Source organism: Podarcis vaucheri, assembly GCF_965113315.1.
Source record: "Podarcis vaucheri genome assembly, chromosome: 2".
NCBI lineage: Eukaryota > Metazoa > Chordata > Lepidosauria > Squamata > Lacertidae > Podarcis > Podarcis vaucheri.
The window spans coordinates 90307526-90322421 of NC_138760.1; the positions used below are offsets into that span (position 1 = coordinate 90307526).

Below are 14896 nucleotides of genomic sequence, written 5' to 3' on the forward strand. Positions count from 1 at the left end.
GGCATGTAAACAGCCTTTTTTTCTTAGCTTCATTAGAAAACAACAAATTTGAGGGTGTCTTGGGAACCATAAAAACTTTGGGGGCAAACGTGGGCCATGGGTTAGCTACCCTTGTGCTAGGGCTTCAAAGATGGAGAGATGAATATACTTAATGTTGGTTGCCAACTCATCTTTTCAATATGAATATTAAGGGCTATCACACCTGAAGTAGTTTTGAGCAGGCATCCTGTGATATACCATTAGAAAATATTTGCAATACCCAAATATAGCAGTATATCCCATAGGCAGAAATGGAAGGGATTCAAAGTGGGGGAAAGAAAGGGCTCCAACCCTTCATTACATGACAGGGAAATTAGAAGTTCTTGTAATTGTCTCATGAGTAAGCCTGCGTGTGGTATGTGTCCAGGAAATAGGCAAAAAGTATTTATTCTTTGTACATATCTCAGAGGCCACTGTGTCTACTTTTATTTCTTACTTCCTGTTTTGTGGAAGATGAGGAGAAAGAGAAGGTAATTTTATTCACGTAGCAAGTATAGCCACTCCCCCCCCCGTCCCCTGGTGTAATGTAACATTGCCAGAAAAGGGAATGACATTTCCATTATGACTCAATGGAAACTGTCATGTGGTGAACTCCCTTTGGGGAACCAAACCTTTATGTATACCAACAAGCAAACATGACCCTGCTAGAACAATTATATGTAAACATGCCATTTGTTCAAGGCTGCAATTGAAAATGTTGCAGGCTTTAGCATGTGTGCTTCTGCAAAGTCCTTAGCAAGACGGGGTCACCTGCCTCTGGCTGTTCCCAGACAGGCAGAACTGCTTGGAATTCTCAGCAAGCAGCCACGGCTGACCGGGACATCTATATTTTGACATGACCTTGCACAGTTGGGATCCCTTTCTCCTTCACTATGGAATTTCCTCAGGTGGCCATTCTTATTTCAGGATCTAAACCAGGATGAGCAGCAGACTGCCAGCCAGCTGCTGCTCATTAATTTCTCCTATGGTTGTGTCAGAGTACAAAGAGGTGTGTCTGCAATGGCATTAATCCAAACTATGCAGAGGGTGATTCTGCATTCCTTGCATACCCAGGGCTATCGAGGAAGAAATGGGAAATACGTATTTTTCGCTCTATAACACGCACCCCACCATAGCACGCACGTAGTTTTTAGAGAAGGAAAATCCGTAGGCATGCCACCCGTAGGCATTTCCTCCATAACACGCACACAGGGACGCGGACTTATAAAAAATATTGGGGGGGCCCGGGAAAGCTCGTGAAATGTAAATAAGCTCATGAATATGCAAATAAGCTCATGAATATGCAAATAAAGTGGCGCCGCCCCCTCGTGAGCAAATAGGGGAGAGCGTGCTGCGCCTATTAATCAGCTCCGGAACAGCTGATATGCGAGAAACGTGGGGCTAGCCGGAGAAGAGAGGACGAGCCCCCTCCGCTCCGGCCCTAAACCGCTGAAACCGCCAGGAGGAAGGAAATTCCCCCCCGGCAGTGCCTTGGGAGTGGCGGTGGTGCTGCGAAGCAGCGAGGCAGGAGCCCCCGCCCCCGGGGATTCCCTAATCTTGCGGGGGACGGCCGGGGCTCTCCGACTAGGGCGCACGGCTGGCTGGCTGGCTGGCGAGGGAGCAGGTGGGGAGGAGGCGGGGGATGGCGGCGGCGCTCTGCTGGAAGGGTGCCCGAGATTATTGGGGGGGCTGAGCCCCCCCAAAAATTTTTTTGAGGGGGCTCGAGCCCCCTCAGGCCCCATGGAGTCGGCGCCTATGCACGCACAGACATTTCCCCTTACTTTCTAGGAGGAAAAAAGTGAGTGTTATGGTGCAAAAAATACGGTAGGTATCATAGGATTGTAGAGTTGGAAGGGCCCCCGAGAATCATCTGGTGCAACCCCCTGCAATTCAGGAATATGCAAGTGGCCTGTAAACAGATCGAACCCGAGATCTTGGCATTTTATTAGAACATGGGCTAACCTAGGGTGCAGGAAGCTGCCATTGTTCCATTTAGTTCGGCCTTGTCTGCATTAACTGGCAGTGGATCGCCAGGGTTTCAGGCACAGATTTTTTCTAGCCTTGCCTGGAGACCCTGAGGAATGAACCTGGGACTGTCTGCATGCAAAGCATGGGTTGTACTACTGAGCTATGGCCCTTTATCCTCCCATGGGAGGGTTTTTGTGCATATTGGCATACATTTTCATTTTAGCACCACAGGTACTAGATCCATCCCAAACATACAGTAAGCAAGTAACATCTTCTGTTTAAATGTAAGTCTCATTCAGGGCACTCTCCACTTCTACTGGTGTGCTGTCTTTTTACTTCCTGCATTTTTCAGCAACGGAGCTGATCACATGGCAGCTTTGAACAGGGATGCTGGTGCATGTGGCACATTCTTTACAGCCTGTATTGTACTGCACACAGCAGACCCACACCTCTTTATACCACTGCCAGTTGCAATCCCGGCTAAACAGGGTTATGCACACAGCCAGAGTCATGGTATAATTCTGGGGCGAAAAGGACACCTGCTTTTGCAAGGTATCTACTGTGGTTGCTTCTCGTGATGCTGGTTTAGTGCCCCAACTACTGAATTGAAGAGTCTGGCATCTGCATTCATGTGCCATTGAACCACACCTTTACTGCCCATTTGCTCAGGATCCAGACTTTGCCTTCCCTGGATGGATATAAAGGCTCCTTCCCTGTTCTTCCCTGTTCCAGTGCTGTAGTCTCCAGCACCACCTCCCACACTATTCAGGTAGGTTCCCTGATCCTCTGGAACTGTGTGAGAGGGCACTAGTTGGCTGGTGGAGGCTCCAACCAGAGGAGGGAATTGGCAAAAGCACTGGCAAGAGCATCCTGGGAGCAGAACTCTGCTCAGGTGATGCTCAGTGGCAGGAATGAAGTCTGAAACCAACCCCCAGCTTGGCAAGATCCTTTTAGAGCTCTCTGCAATTTCATTTTTGTTTTTACCACCCTGAATTTGCTTTCACAGGAACTACTGATTAACACACATTGTAACCCAAAAGTTCATTGCACGTTTTACATAAATCTGAAAGGTGATTTGACACTTCCTGAATCTTTTAAATAGCACATCACGCAATTACTGCTGGTTGACAAATAAGTCATTTAAATTATTAGTTTTATTAAAGACATTTTATACCTAAAAGTTTAAAAGGCTCTTTCCCCCATTGCCTGCTCTGTTTGGAGGCCTCCATTCTGCTTATTAAAGAAATTCATGGACTCTGAAGATGTTACAATATGTGGAAGTCTGTAATTCTGCTTTTTACTATTTGAAGTTTTAATAAAATCCTTTTATGTGATTTCATATAAGCTATAAAAGGAGGAAAATCTGCTTTGGATTTCTTTTTTATTATTAATGTGGTTTGAGAGTACTTTTTCAATTTGTTGTTGTTGTTGTTGGCATTTTCATTTCCTCTCCTTGGCTTTTGTTCCATATTTGAAATTTACCTGGGCACAATGCCTAGTTTTTCAGATACTGTTTACTGTAATTCTTAAGGTGCTAGAGGCTATTGGACATTGATAGGCATCTGAAAGAATATATATATATATAATTGGCTGCATTATGAGGATGAGACTGAAAAGGTTTGACTACCCATTTTCCCAGTAGGTTGCATAGAATGTGCTCAAAATAAAATATTCAGAGGAAAGTATGAAACATAATAAAACATTGTACCTGATATTATTTTATAGCTCATGATTGCACTACTTCAACAAGCATCAGGGGATCTTTGGAGGTGCCAGTCCCATCCTATATTTAATCCAGAGACATGCCTGTGTGATTGCCCTCCCATGGTTACTTCAGCATCAGAGTAGCTTCAGTTAATCTTGACCTTGGCAGTTGTGTATTCCAGAGGTTCATAAATGGAACCAAACCAAAACCTCCTTACATAATTTTGGGGATGTTCAGAAGGAGCTGGCCTTTACAATTACTTTGGAAGGATCTCCAAAGAAGAATGCCCCCAATGGAAGGTGATGGCATGTTACTCTGTTGATGTTTCATCTGTATGGAAAGTTATACTAAACAGAATGTAATTGAACTGTGTTTAAACAGCGTGTCTTGGCAGAATCATATAAGAAAAAGCAAAGGCTGGCTGAATGCGTGCCAGTAAACTACAGTTGAATCATGACAAGATGGAGGTGTTGTGGGCATGTCCTGGTTATGTCCAGGGAGATGGTGTTCAGCCTATTTTATATGAGGTTGCACTCCCCGACACAGCAAGCTAGCAGTTTAGAAGTGCTCCTGAATCCTCATTTTAATAATGCACATCAGCCTGAAGAATTCTTTACAGCCCAACAGCTTGCTTCTTTCACTTCCTTGCTTGTTTTGTGTGAATAATGCTATCCATCTCCTTTGCTTTATATGTATTTCTTCTGCAGAACCAATACATAATAAAGCTCTGATCAGCTTTGCTAGTATATCCCTTTGTTTTGAAAATGTGAGCAGCGACATTTTGTATTTGGGAAGCATCCTTGAAAACAGACAAGACATTCTGTGGCATCTCAAGGCATTGATTAGCTTTCTGGATTACAGGAAATGGCATAATATGAAGGCAACATTTCAAAATCCCAACAGAGTCTGTTGGGATTAGGAAAAACTGGCACATGCTCTGAAAGATTCACTTGTTTGACTTGTTTGTTACCATGCCATTAGATCTTCAGTCACTTGAGAGAATGTTGATTTCATGAGCCAGAAGTGTTCAGATCCAGCTGGAGCCTTAGGATTTTAGCAGTTCAAAAATCACTGAAATAATGCAGCAGTTTTGAAGCAAAGAGAGAGCCCATCTAGGCCTCATAAGAAGTAGAAGGCAGTAGACTATTTTAAGGGCACAATCTAACAGAAACTGAGCCCTTTATATACCACTGTTTTTCATGGGAGAGTTTTAAACATGTTCATGAAGTTCTCATTAAATCAAGAAGTAACTTTGGCTCTTAAGTCAAAGTTAATTGCCATAAATAACTTTTCACTCAATTTGTTCGTAACAAAGTTGGCCTACATTTTTATTATAGTTATCTGACCACAAATACAGCTCATAAAGGATGCTCACTGTATTCTACAAGGACTTTACTTTCTAGGGTGAAAAGCAAACCTTTAGAGAAAATGGCATTTCCCACTGCATCTGTTATTCTAGGCCAGACTCTGCCAAGCTGGTGCCTTCCAGGTATTCTGGATTAAAACTCCCATAAGCCCCAGCTAGCCAGATGGTTGGGGCTGGTAGGAGCTGTAGTCCCATACATCTATATCTAGATAAATATATGAGATTATATGTTCTGATGTTGAAGTTTGTGATTTGAATGTATATTTATAATACATTTAATAATGACATTTGTGTGCCACCATATAACATAAAAATTTCTGAGCGACTCTCTGTGCTTTTTAATTTTTTAGTGGACTCAGGAGACCATTAATAGTAGCAGCATATATGAGCAGCCTTTGTACAGTGTATTCTACATAGATAAACTCAATAATTCTGAATGGTATATCAGAACAAGCATATGAAGCTACTTTCATGTAGCTGGATATTTGGTCCTTTAACTACCTATGACAACTGGCTGCTGTTTGTCCTTTTGTATGCCATGCATAACTTTATTATTATTATTATTATTATTATTATTATTATTATTATTATACACAGAGCCGTGGGGCTGAGGTCACCTAATGAGTTTATCGCTGAGGCAGCATTTGAACAGGAGACTTTCCAAACCTTACACTCATACTCCATACAATTCTGACTGTATCCTCCACAGTCAGGCCCATGTATTCAGAATGCAAAACAAAATCCCTATTATTATTTATGCTTGGCACTATTAATAGTAACACTCATAACTGCAATTCACAATAAATTACAGCTGTGTACCTACGGTCCAGGAGCTACTCTCAGATTTAGTGCTCAAAATTACAGAGATTGTTGGTGGTGGAGGATTAATAAACCATAAAGCGCAAACAATCTACCACCAATTTTACTCAAACCACACACCTTCAAAAATGAGCGGTTGAGAGAGGATGCCACAAAATGTATTGGGGAGGGGGCTCTGTAAATCAGTGCTGGTGCTCCTTCCCCTTGTTTAGAATAACTAGTCAGGGATGCATCTAGGCTATGGGTAGGCAACCTAAGGCCCGGGGGCCGGATCTGGCCCAATCGCCTTCTAAATCCGGCCCACGGACGTTCCGGGAATCAGAGTGTTTTTACATGAGTAGAATGTGTCCTTTTATTTAAAATGCATCTCTGGGTTATTTGTGGGGCCTGCCTGGTGTTTTTACATGAGTAGAATGTGTCCTTTTATTTAAAATGCATCTCTGGGTTATTTGTGGGGCCTGCCTGGTGTTTTTACATGAGTAGAATGTGTCCTTTTATTTAAAATGCATCTCTGGGTTATTTGTGGGGCATAGGAATCCGTTTATTTTTTCCCCTTCAAAATATAGTCCGGCCCCCCACATGGTCTGAGAGACAGTGGACTGGCCCCCTGCTGAAAAAGTTTGCTGACCCCTGATCTAGGCAATTTTAAACTTTGGTCTTGTGACCACCAGCCCACACCCCTTTTCAATAGCAGTATTATGTGGTGCCTCAATGCTATGAGCCAAGTGTGCTGTATTTGAGGCCCTCACCTGCTCCTTCCCCTAAATGGGGCCAGATCTATTATGAAACTAATGAAGCTTAAATCTTCAGGGTCCCTAATCCTGGAGGGATGAATAAAGAAGCGACTTTATTCCCGCACGTATATAACATTTCCCTAATTTTCATCTTCCTCATAACTTGAAAACTATAAAGGCATTTGGGGGTGGGGGTGGGAATTCACACGTGACTTTTTCATGTGAGCCAACCCAGTGCAGCAATTTTAATCAAAATCTGGAATGTAGTAGTAAAGTTTTTTAAAAACAAAACAAAACACACACGTGGTGATCTGTCGTGGAGCAACCCCCGTGAAGATGATAACAATGGTTACCCAGGCCTTGTTGCTGGTTGCGGAGAGGCACCCCCCAAAAGCCTCAGGGTCCGCCACTGAGCGGGGCCCAGGCCTTCTGCCCTCAGAACCCCCGCCAAGTTGCACCACCTGCCCACTGGCAGCTTTACCCCTCGGGCGGAGGTGCTTGGCAGGTATGCGGAGGTGGAGGCCTCCTTAGTTCCTCCTCGAGAGGCGCCACCAGGGAGGAATAACACCGCGCTGCCCTCCTTGACACCCAACAAGGCGATGCGCTAAGATTCCGGGTTCGGCGCGGGGGAGGAGGAAGAAGGGCTCCGCCCAGGCGCCCCAGGGGAGTCACCCGGCCCCAGGCGTGGCCAGCAAGCCAGGTCTCCGCGCGTGGCCACCAGTGGAAAGATCTCTCGCAGCAAGGCGCGGGGGAGGTGGGGAAGAGCTCCTTCTGCTGCTGCCGCCGCTCCTCCTCCTCCTGTGCGCCCGCCTGCCCTACCAGAAAGGGAAGGCGTTTATTTCCTCGGCCTTAGAATAAACCCCTCGGGCGCCTCGGCCGCTTTGTAAGGTCTACCTGCCTGCGAACGGAGCGAGCGGCTCCGCGCCTGGCACCATCCCCGGCAAGCAGCCCGGCGCGTCTCGGCACCTGGTAACGAAGCCCTCTCCTCTCGCCCGCCCGCCCGCCACAATCCCCGCCTCCGCCGCCGCCGGGAAAGGCAACGCGCGCGCCTCGGCGGAGTTGCGGATCGCGTCCTCTCGCGGCGGGCGCCTGCTTGGATCCGAATCTGCTCCGCAACAGGGGCTTATTTAGAAAGCGGGTCTCCCCGTTGCCTTTCCTAAAGCCCTAAAACACACAAGCAGAGGGCTTGCGGTCGGGGGGAAGGTTGCTTGCTTTTCAAATGCAGTAACCCGGTGGGTTTAATACCCGGGTGTTTGGAAGCAGATCTTGCGGAAAGGAATAGGAAGGGACCCCAGGTATTTTCCAACCGGGGTCGCAGCAGTAAAGACATCTCTCTCCTCCCCCTTCCATCTCTTCTCTTGACCTCGTATTGGCAGCAAAGTTTGAAAGCAACCTGCAGCCGGCCCCGCCTGGGAACTTTCAGTTTAATCGGTCCATGGCTGAATGTTCAAGGTGCCTTTGATGTTTGTGTACGAGCGCGTGTGCGAGTAGAGAGAGAGCAGCTTCTGGGAAGCGGACTGTTGCTTGCTTGCTTGCTTCCTCCCCCCACCCCGGCTACACTTTATCACCCACCTTCTTCCTCCCACCAGCCCACACGCGCGATTTGCTTAAGAAGAACGGCGCGGGGTGGGGGAGTGTTGAAATTAGCAAGAAGTGGTAAATTGATTAAGACCAGTTTCCTCCTGCGAGAGAGCGCTTGCAAAGAGGAGCGCGGGAGGGGGAAGAGCTAGAGCGAGAACCGATCGCAGGCAGCCCAGCCCCTGTAGAGCACAGGAGCTTGCAAAGGAGGGGTGGGAAGTGAGCATTGCTGCTGGTAGCGGCTCAGTTAGCTGCCGTTTGCAACGGTGAAGAATTGATCTAGCCACTAGCGGGGTGCTGGGTGTTAGGCGGGGTGTTCCTGCGGCTCCTCGGCGACGTGCAGAGCGCTCTCCTTGATTGCATTTGACTTGCAATGCCGGCAAACCGTGCACAGGATGAAATCAGGTTTGTTACGACGTTCTGTATGGGCTTTTCTTTTACCCTCCCTTCCCTCACATGTCAGAAAGGATCATAGCAACAAGGCAGTGTCAGTCACCTCATTACAGTGTCTCTTGTGCCGTTCTTTGGAGATATGTGTGTTGTTTTTTTTAAAAAAGAGAGACGATGAATCTTTTATGCAGCTGGCTTCTTGTATCCATACAGGAGCTTCACAATTTGCACTTGATTGCAGCTAAAATCTTTTTTGTGTGTGTAAGATCCGCTTCCCTAAACTGATGGAAAATAAACACAGATGGGAGATGAGGGGGGGGGGGGACTACAAGCCATAATGAGGCAGTGTGGTTGGGTGCTCTTTCTCCTTTCTACCCTTTGAGCATTTTCTTCCTGCAAAAAGAAAATGTGAGTCTTCAGTCTGCAGAGCAGTTGCATGGAGCAGAAGAAATCCAGCCTAGGTTTGTGCATCTTTGGAAAGTGGAAGAGGTTTACTTGGATAGTGCAAGTTGATCTGTGGATTACACTCTTCCTTGTATGGTATTCACGGATTCCTTTGCATGCCGACTCTTTCCAGCAATTATGCCTAAAAAGTGTGTATTTCCTCTTTCCACACCTTGTAGGTCACTCTTCTAGAATGCCAGAGGAAAGTTCCCCACGGAAGACTCCCCAGAATGTCCCATATCGGGACCTTCCTCATTTGGTCAACGCTGATGGGCAGTACCTTTTCTGCAGATACTGGAAGCCATCCACCCCACCAAGGTGAGCACTGCAAAGGGGAGCATTTCTTGTGTGTAAATAAATAAGACACCTTTCATTCAGCTTCACTCCTGTTTGTTCTGCTGTACAGAGAGTAGCACAAAGAATGTGTTCTTTGTCAAACAGATCCTTGCCCCAAGCAACTTCACTTCAAAGGCTGTAACACCCTTGATCCTTCAGTATTTGTGATGGAGTAATGTTGCATGTTGAAATATTGCACTAATATAACTATTGGTAAGCCCATCTTGAGTAAGGCATTGCATGCTGTTGCGGTAAGAGAGGAGCTGTCTATTAATCATTCATCCTCCTACTCATTAGAATAGGCCTTAAAAGCAACTCACATGAGTAAGGCTTGGAAGATTGGAACAGTTCTGTTTCTTAACCCAGTGAAACCAAATGCCGTGAGAAAATTCAACATGTAAATAAATATGTTAATCAAACACTGTTGAGTTTCAGAGCTGTGTGAAGCTTCAGGTTGCACAGTCCTTACCATTATTTTAGGGCAAGTAAGTAAAAACTTCAGAGCCAAGTTAAAATGGTTATACATCTCAGTTCAATGGCAAGTTTGCCCACATGTTGCATGATTATTTACTTTTCCTAATGGTAGCTGTGTACTGAGATGACTCTTTAGCTTGGCCATAGGGTTCTACTGGAACTCAAGAGCCCTGAAGATAGGCTCAAATAACAGTCAAAATTACTAAATAATCAGTCATTTAGATAATCCCCTTTTCATAATCCCCTGCAGAATAATGACCTCTTGGATATGGTCCTTCAGGAAGCATGAATATTGCACTCTAGGTGGACTTATGTGGATTTTCCTCATTTTTTGTTATTTCTGTCCTTTTTCTCTACTGAAGCTGGCTTGTTGAATATAAATGCCAGCTCCAGCAATGGAGGAGAGTTACATATAGAAGAGTGAGACTATTGTTCTGCTATTTGTCTTTTCTGCAGGCGAACAGGATAAGCTCTGTTTATTTTTACATTGCAAGGCAAGAAATCATATTTGGAAAATGGTTACCCAAGGAACAGTAGGGAATTCAGCTTTCCTGTCTCAGTGGATTCTGTAGCTACCCCAACTACAGTAGTTAAGCTTTGCATGATGCGACACCTGGCTGAAGACAGGAACATAAAACTTCCATATTGTGTGAGAGCAATGATCCATTCTAGACTATGAATTTGTCTCCAGCAGCACTTCTAGAAAATGGGAAGAGCAGCAATGGGGCAAGCACGAAGTAATTGATCTAGGTGATCTTTCCCATTAGCTTTTGAAGCTATGAAGATCATTGGCTAGTGTTTTCCTGTGAGCCTAAGAGAGAGGTTACAAGGCTCAGTGGACTATTGATCTGACTGTGGACGTTTTATGTTCCTCCTGCCTTCAGTTATTTAGCATATAAAACTTGTGAACTGCTGAAGTCTGGGGATACTAAAGCAGTTCTTTGAATAAAAAGGACTCCTGATTCTTCTTATAAGCTGCTGTCTTTAGTGCATTGTGTCCCATATCATTCATGAAAAGCATCCATTAGCGTAATTTTGTCATCATTCAAGGCCTACCTTAAGCTTTCAACCTTTCACCTAGAAACAAAACCTGTAGAATCCTTGTGCTTTGTTGTTTACAGCATACAGAAGCCATCCTCCGAAATGGTACTTCTGTATCATTTCAAATGAATTGCTTCAGCAGCTTGCACCTGGGTTTGTTTTGTTTTTGTTTTTGCAACTTGTAAGTCAAGGATGTGTTCATTTTAGAGGCTCTATCCTGAGTCCTCCCAGGGTCAGTGGACAAACCTTACAAGATTTGGAGTTGTCTGTAAAGCATCTACCTTGGCCAGACTTTAACTACATGATCCATGTGGCAGTTCTGCCAAACCTGAGGGTAACTTACTGGCACTGCTTGCCACAGGAGTTCTGGCATCATCCTTAAAGATTTCCTCTACTGAACAAATTCAGAATCAAAACAAGCTGCTTCTGTGAAACCAGCCTGTCACGTATTATAATGCTAATTAATCATTAACTGCCCACAGTGTTCTTCAGTGAGTTGCAGAATTGCATTCCCCTTTCATGTTTAATTTCTTAGCAAATTAGTGGTGCTCACATGAGTCTTTGATCAAGAAATGAAAGGATGGCAAAGCAGTGAAAGTTAGAACTTGGCATTTCGTTCCTCCTGGTAGCTTGGTGTCTGCACACACCAAGTGGTTAATTGAGAACAAGATTGCCCTAGTTTTGTGACAACAAAGTAAACAGGATCAGGGCTGCTCACTTACAAGTGGCTCTTAAGTGTGTGGAGCCGTTTATTTTTAGCTTCTGATGTATTGTGAGTTATGTGTGAGAGAGGGAAATTGTAGGTTGCTGAATAATAATTTATCAGCCGCATCCGACTTTCATGGGACAATCTTGAAATACTAGGATACTTGGAGAAAACACATTCCTGGACACTTTCCAAAGCATCCTTTAATTCCCTGCTTCTTCTTTAGAAGCACTGCGGCTTTTGTCTAATTATTAATGATAAACTATAATAATACTGAGGAGCCTTGGGTCAATTTTACCGTTCTGTTAATCTGATGGGGGTTCAAACCCAGAAGGAAGACAGTTATATTTTGTGACTTTTTTTTGTTTTGTTTTGCTTTACCTTGATCCTATTGAGTATAGGGTTGGACTAAGTGTTCATAAGAAAAAAACTCTAGAACTTGCTAGGTAAGTTTCAGGCATTTTTCTGTGACATAGCAACTTTTGAATCTTTAAAGCGGCAATTGCTTCACACATACACCTCCCCTTGTGAATATAAAATGAGAAAGCCACCACATGTAAACTTCCCCAACTTGACACACATGCATAGAAACATTAAGTCTCATGAAGTTTAGGATAGAATTCCATGTAGTGTTACGGCAAGTGTTCCAGTGGTGCAAGGATTTTGCACGCTCTCCCTCTTTCCTCTCTTGCGTTCTTCAAATCTGCTTCTTGGGGTTCCCCAAACCTCTGGAGCAAAGGGAAGAAAGGAGAGGAAGGGACTTTATACACTGGTGCAAGGTGCAAGTGAATAATGTCTGGATCTGTGCGGAATTGTGTTTCATCCAGTTGGTCCACATGCCTGTGGCCTGTCTTGAGTGAAGTGCTGACTTACCTGTATCTCCCCATCTCCCACTATATTCAGTATACAAACCCAGGAGCCAACAACCACAGTGAAAAATACAATTTTGCTTTGAAGGTGGTGATCACCAGGCTGTAGGCTCTAAGGTAGACTAGACGTTTTCACTTAGGATGTGGGGTGGTTTTTTGCTTTCACTGCTCAGGTATCTCAACAGGGCGATGCAGATGTGTCTTTCCAATTGCAGAAGCTGTTCAACTTGTTGAACTTGATCTGTGGGAAAATATGTCAAAATCCATTTGAAATGTTATGTTGCAGTCTGTTTGGTGTGTAATCTGGGTTGGGTTAATTTAGTCTTGCTGTTTCATTTCTAATAATGAGAGAAACACTGTTTGTTTTAATTAAAGCAGCACACAGATCGCTCGCAGGAAAGTAGGTACAATTACCCAATATAATTGAAGCTATAGCTACACAGTGAAAGAACAAGTTCGAGGTAGTTCAGCAATGTTTGGAAGTTCAGGTAATCATTAATGCAGGAAAATTGTAAACTCTTCCTAGGGGCGGCTGGGCTGAGGGGAGAAAAAGCACATTCCCCTACTATAGGTTTTCAATATTAGTTAAGCCAAGTCTTTCTAATAAAGGCTAGAAAACCCCTGCTTGCCACATGTAGAGAATATACACCTCACATTACAATAAAATACCCTCTTCTCCCCTCCCATGTTCATTTTGTTGCATTTGGTTTTCTGGTCTTCTAGAAAATCAGTCAAATCTGTTAAGCGCTTCATAAATAGCTACATTTTTTGGTGACTGTTTATGACTGCATAAACCATCTGAGTCTCCTGAGTTAAAAATTATGCTTACTTTTTTGAGACTATGGGCCAGCCACTTTTCATGTTTAATGTCCTAAAGTGAATCATATACAGTACCGTTTTTTGGTTTTTTTTAATGTCTTTGGAAATGGTTTTCCCTTTGAACACAAGCACACACCATTTAAGGTAGAGACCTTCTCTGGGCCTTTGGCTCTTAGCTTCAGGTGTAGTAGTAGAGCAACTGAGCAACTTTCAATTTCTTCTTTCAAACATGGAAACCAACCAGCAGGCATTGGAGAGAATCATTGTGTAAGGGCTCATTTGGTCATTCTAAAGAAGCAAAGCTTCTTTTGGTCCTTTTTTTGTCCTAAGCTTTTGAAGGATTGTACTTGACAGCTATTGATATTTGGAAGCATTTCCTTTTTTACCATTATTTCCATTGTTTACTTGTTCACCCTGAAGCCTTAATTCTTCTAAGTGGGTTAGGCTTCTTTTACTATTTATTATTGCCTATTCAAGTTTCTAGCCCCTAAGTGTTAGTTATGTAGGTTTAGGGAGAGCCCTGTTTAATCCTCCTGTGTTGTGATGTTGCTGTCTTACACTGTTTTGCTTGCTGAATAATAAGAATAATAATTTCATTATTTATATGCCACACACCTGACTAGGTTGCCCCAGCCACTCTGGGTGGCTCACAACAAAATATTAAAAACACAATAAAAGATCAAATTGATATACAGCATTTTATTGTACGTGTGTGTGTTTCATAGAATCATTTGTTTGCGTTTGCATGTGTGTTTAAACTCTTTGGGGGACACTTTGGTTTAAAAAGCAGTATATAAATTAATGGTAATAACAACGTAATCATTCCGTACTCGGAGAAGGAGGAGTGTGCTATTGATACTTTGAAGGCCGTGCATTGCACTTAGGGCAGTGCCTGAACTCATCTGGTGAACTGTCCATCAAGAGAGCCTACCCTTTTCTTATATAACTTGCTTATGTTATTATTAGAGAAAGGGGTCTTTATAAACATACAATCTTTGAATAAACTACTGTCTGCCTGACGTCTCTGTGGATAAAGGAGCAATTTCTGGTTCACCTACAAATCTCTTGTAAAGATAACTATCTTTCCTTCAGACCTAAAGCTAGGGGTGGTGGCAGCATTTAGGAGAGTAGGCTTGGCTCCTGGCCCAACACGTCCCAATGAGTTCAATGGGACTTGCTCCCTATTAAGTGTAGATAGGGTTGCTATCTGAGTGTCCCTTGTCTCCTACCATCTATTAATTGAAGATGAGATAATGATGCTTGTGTTGGATCAATGCCAGTGTTAGTGAAGCCTTGAAAGTAGGGGGATACAAAAGGTTTTTGGCATCTGGAGAGACCAAGGTGTTTACGTATGCTGTTATTTATTATTCAGTCCAGCTAGATTTCTTCCTAATGTGTTTAATCTGAAATAGTATACTATGTAAATTGTTGTGTTAGGCCGGCTGAAGATATTGCAGAGAAGTAGTTATGTGTTTTAGGAGTAGTACATAATTGCAGGCAGGAGGAGACTTAGCACTGGCAAATCAGCACCCCATCACATCTATATCTCAATGTCATGAGTAGCTTTGAGTCTTTCTTCTTTCCCAGGGAGTCATCTTATCTATTCAGTTCCTCTTAGTGTTACTGCAT

General features: G+C 43.8%; 1 protein-coding gene across 8 annotated transcripts in view; it reads left to right on the plus strand.

The window, feature by feature from the left end:
- Window positions 1-7294: 7294 nt before the first annotated feature.
- MGLL (monoglyceride lipase) overlaps window positions 7295-14896 on the plus strand; it is a 76107-nt gene continuing 68505 nt past the window's right edge. The window contains exons 1-2 of one of the 8 annotated variants that reach the window (XM_082210538.1): window positions 7295-7579; window positions 9202-9340. In XM_082210538.1, the coding sequence (XP_082066664.1) occupies window positions 9253-9340 (88 nt within the window). In that variant the 5' untranslated portion in view covers window positions 7295-7579; window positions 9202-9252. The other 7 variants (XM_082210534.1, XM_082210536.1, XM_082210535.1 and 4 more) reach the window with 7 other exon arrangements.